Source organism: Montipora capricornis, chromosome 6 (assembly GCF_036669925.1).
Source record: "Montipora capricornis isolate CH-2021 chromosome 6, ASM3666992v2, whole genome shotgun sequence".
In the NCBI taxonomy this organism is placed as follows: Eukaryota; Metazoa; Cnidaria; class Anthozoa; order Scleractinia; family Acroporidae; genus Montipora; species Montipora capricornis.
The window spans coordinates 34,826,292-34,828,791 of NC_090888.1; the positions used below are offsets into that span (position 1 = coordinate 34,826,292).

General features: G+C 40.2%; 1 protein-coding gene across 2 annotated transcripts in view; it reads left to right on the top strand.

Moving 5' to 3' along the window:
* LOC138051999 (transmembrane and coiled-coil domain-containing protein 4-like) overlaps positions 1-2,500 on the top strand; it is a 79,825-nt gene that overhangs the window by 20,287 nt on the left and 57,038 nt on the right. For both annotated transcript variants that reach the window (XM_068898347.1, XM_068898348.1), the window contains exon 4: positions 98-125. In XM_068898347.1, coding sequence (XP_068754448.1) covers positions 98-125 — 28 coding nt within the window. The remainder of the gene's footprint in view (positions 1-97; positions 126-2,500) is intronic.

The window sequence follows — 2,500 nt, forward strand, 5'->3', positions numbered from 1 at the left end:
GTTGATTAGGATTAATAACTTCACAATTTAGAAGAGTTCCATGAAAATTCCGTCATGAAATGCCTTTGTGACAATTTTTTTTCTTAATCATTTGTAGGAATTACTGAACCTTGTGCAAGAATTAGGTAAGCTGTCTTTTTGTTTTTCTTTTGTGATACTTTTCTGACTCCATATGCATGGAATGTGCCAAGGGAAGACTGCAAAATACCATTTGTATGCCACACAAGAATGCAAGGGCACATTACTGTGAAAATATAAACAAAGCGTATAACGAGTATCTCAGAGACTAGTTCATCAAAAAAAAGAAAAACGTCATTCACCCCATATGTGAAAATCAACAGACATTAGACTGCCAGTGGGCTGCCCATGTAGGTGGGTGGGTAGGCTGTTGCTTTCTGTATGGCAAGAACAAAGAAATGATCATGTGTCATAGTGTGATATGTTCCTTTGACTCCAACCTCGTTCTCAGGGTCTTTCACCTCACCCATCCCAGAGGGAGTGAGGGAAGAAAGACCGTGACGTGGTTCAGACTGATCACTTGCTCCCAAAAGTGGGAGGTGACAAAAAGTCATTAAGAGGGAGGGGAAGTCAAGTCAAAAATTTGTTTTTTTTCTAAGCTAGGCCACTCTGGAAGGAATTTAGTCACCCGAAATATGACAAATCTTGCTAATGTGTTCACAGTGTATCAACTTCGGTAGTGAAATGTTGAAATCAGAGACACAGAAAGAATATGCAGCATGATCCAGGAGGTGTTTTCCATTTGTCCTCCTGAATGTTATATTTCATGGTTTACCCTAATGTAAACCCATACTTGTGAATTCTCTCCAGAAGTAAATTTAAGAAGAAAAAATTCAAGAACCTTCATCAGAGATCTTCCTTAAAGGTGGTTAATTGAAGAAAATATCCTGTGAATACGACAAAAAGCCAGAGATCTTTTTCTAAAGAGTCAATTAGATTTTAACAAGTACCAGTAATGCCATATTTTTATTGGGCCATACCTTATCGATAATATTGAAAAGTAAGAGTAAAAAATTTCGTTTGTGGTATTAGAAATTTATAATAGGCTCTTTGTGTTGTTTTCACTCTGAAAAGGGCTTGGTTAAATAAAGTGGGGATTGCTTGTTGAACTTTGCAGGCAATTCTTCACCAGTCTTGGCATTCCTGCAGTTATATTATAAGTTCTTTCAGTGGTTATAGTCAACCCTAATTTACTTTTGTTTGTAATTGTATTGTATTGTAAGGAAGTAAGTTTAAATCATAAAACAAAATGAATAAATTTTAATTTAAAAATTCTTGAATAGACAAGTGGATTCCCAAAGGCTTGCTAACAACTTCCACCATGTCCACTTGATCACCTTCAATTTGTCTCTTTGAACATATATTGTAGCAAGATTGTCCCATGCGTGACATCTTTTAATGAGTGCATGTGATTTCATTACTTGATTGTAACCTGATCAAACGGTGTTAAAGGTGTCTACTACACGGCAATCCACTTTTACTGAATATAGCCAAAGAATCAGAATAAATCAATTCGAAACTTATCAGACTTTAGCCAATAAATTATATACATGGTGGCAGCCAGTGGTTGCTCGAACCTCTCACACGTAACGGACCAGGTAATTTGTGGATGCGAGAGCAAAACAAGGCTTACAAATGGCAACGGGATTTTCATTACCTCCGCCGCCACCTTTAGATACCAACGATGCTAGCGTGGCAGACAAGTGGAAGCAATTCAAACTCGCTTGGGATAATTATGCCCAAGTAACCGAACTGAACAAAAAAGCGGAAGGCATACAAGTTGCTGCGTTTCTTATGATCATCGGAGAAGAATCTCGTGACGTATACTCAACGTCGTCATGGGCAGAGGAAGGTGACACCAAGAAACTCAAGTCAGTTCTTGACAAATTTGCAGAATATTGCGAGCTGCACAAGAGCATCCCCTTTGAATGGTACCGCTTCAACCAAAGAGTGCAAGAAGCTGGAGAAACCTATGACCAGTATCGAACAGCCCTAAGGAAGCTAGCAGAAGCTGTGAGTTCCCGAATATTACACCCGATGAAAGATTGCGTGACAAGCTAATATTTGGGATTCGTGACGACAAAGTCCATGAGAGTCTTTTGCACGAATCCCAGGTAACTTTACAGAAATTGGAGACACAATAAGTGCATTTACGCTCAGCAAAAACCCACAGCGTGGAAGAGACATGTGATCATGCACTCAGAAACAAAGGCTGCCAGTGCGGGGAAACAAAATCCTGTGGAAACTGTGGCCGAACACACGAAGCCGGAAAGTGCGTGGCTCGTGGCAAAACATGTAATGAATGTGGCAAGGCCAATCATTTTGCGGTCACGTGCCGCAGCCGTGCCCAGCCAGAGAAGAAGGCAAGCCGGCAGTCCTGAGTTAAGGCTATTGATGAGGTGGACTCAGATGAAGATGTCGAGGAATGTTATGTAATAGAGGTCATTGCGGTCGTCGCAGCTATTATCTTAGATGATTCACA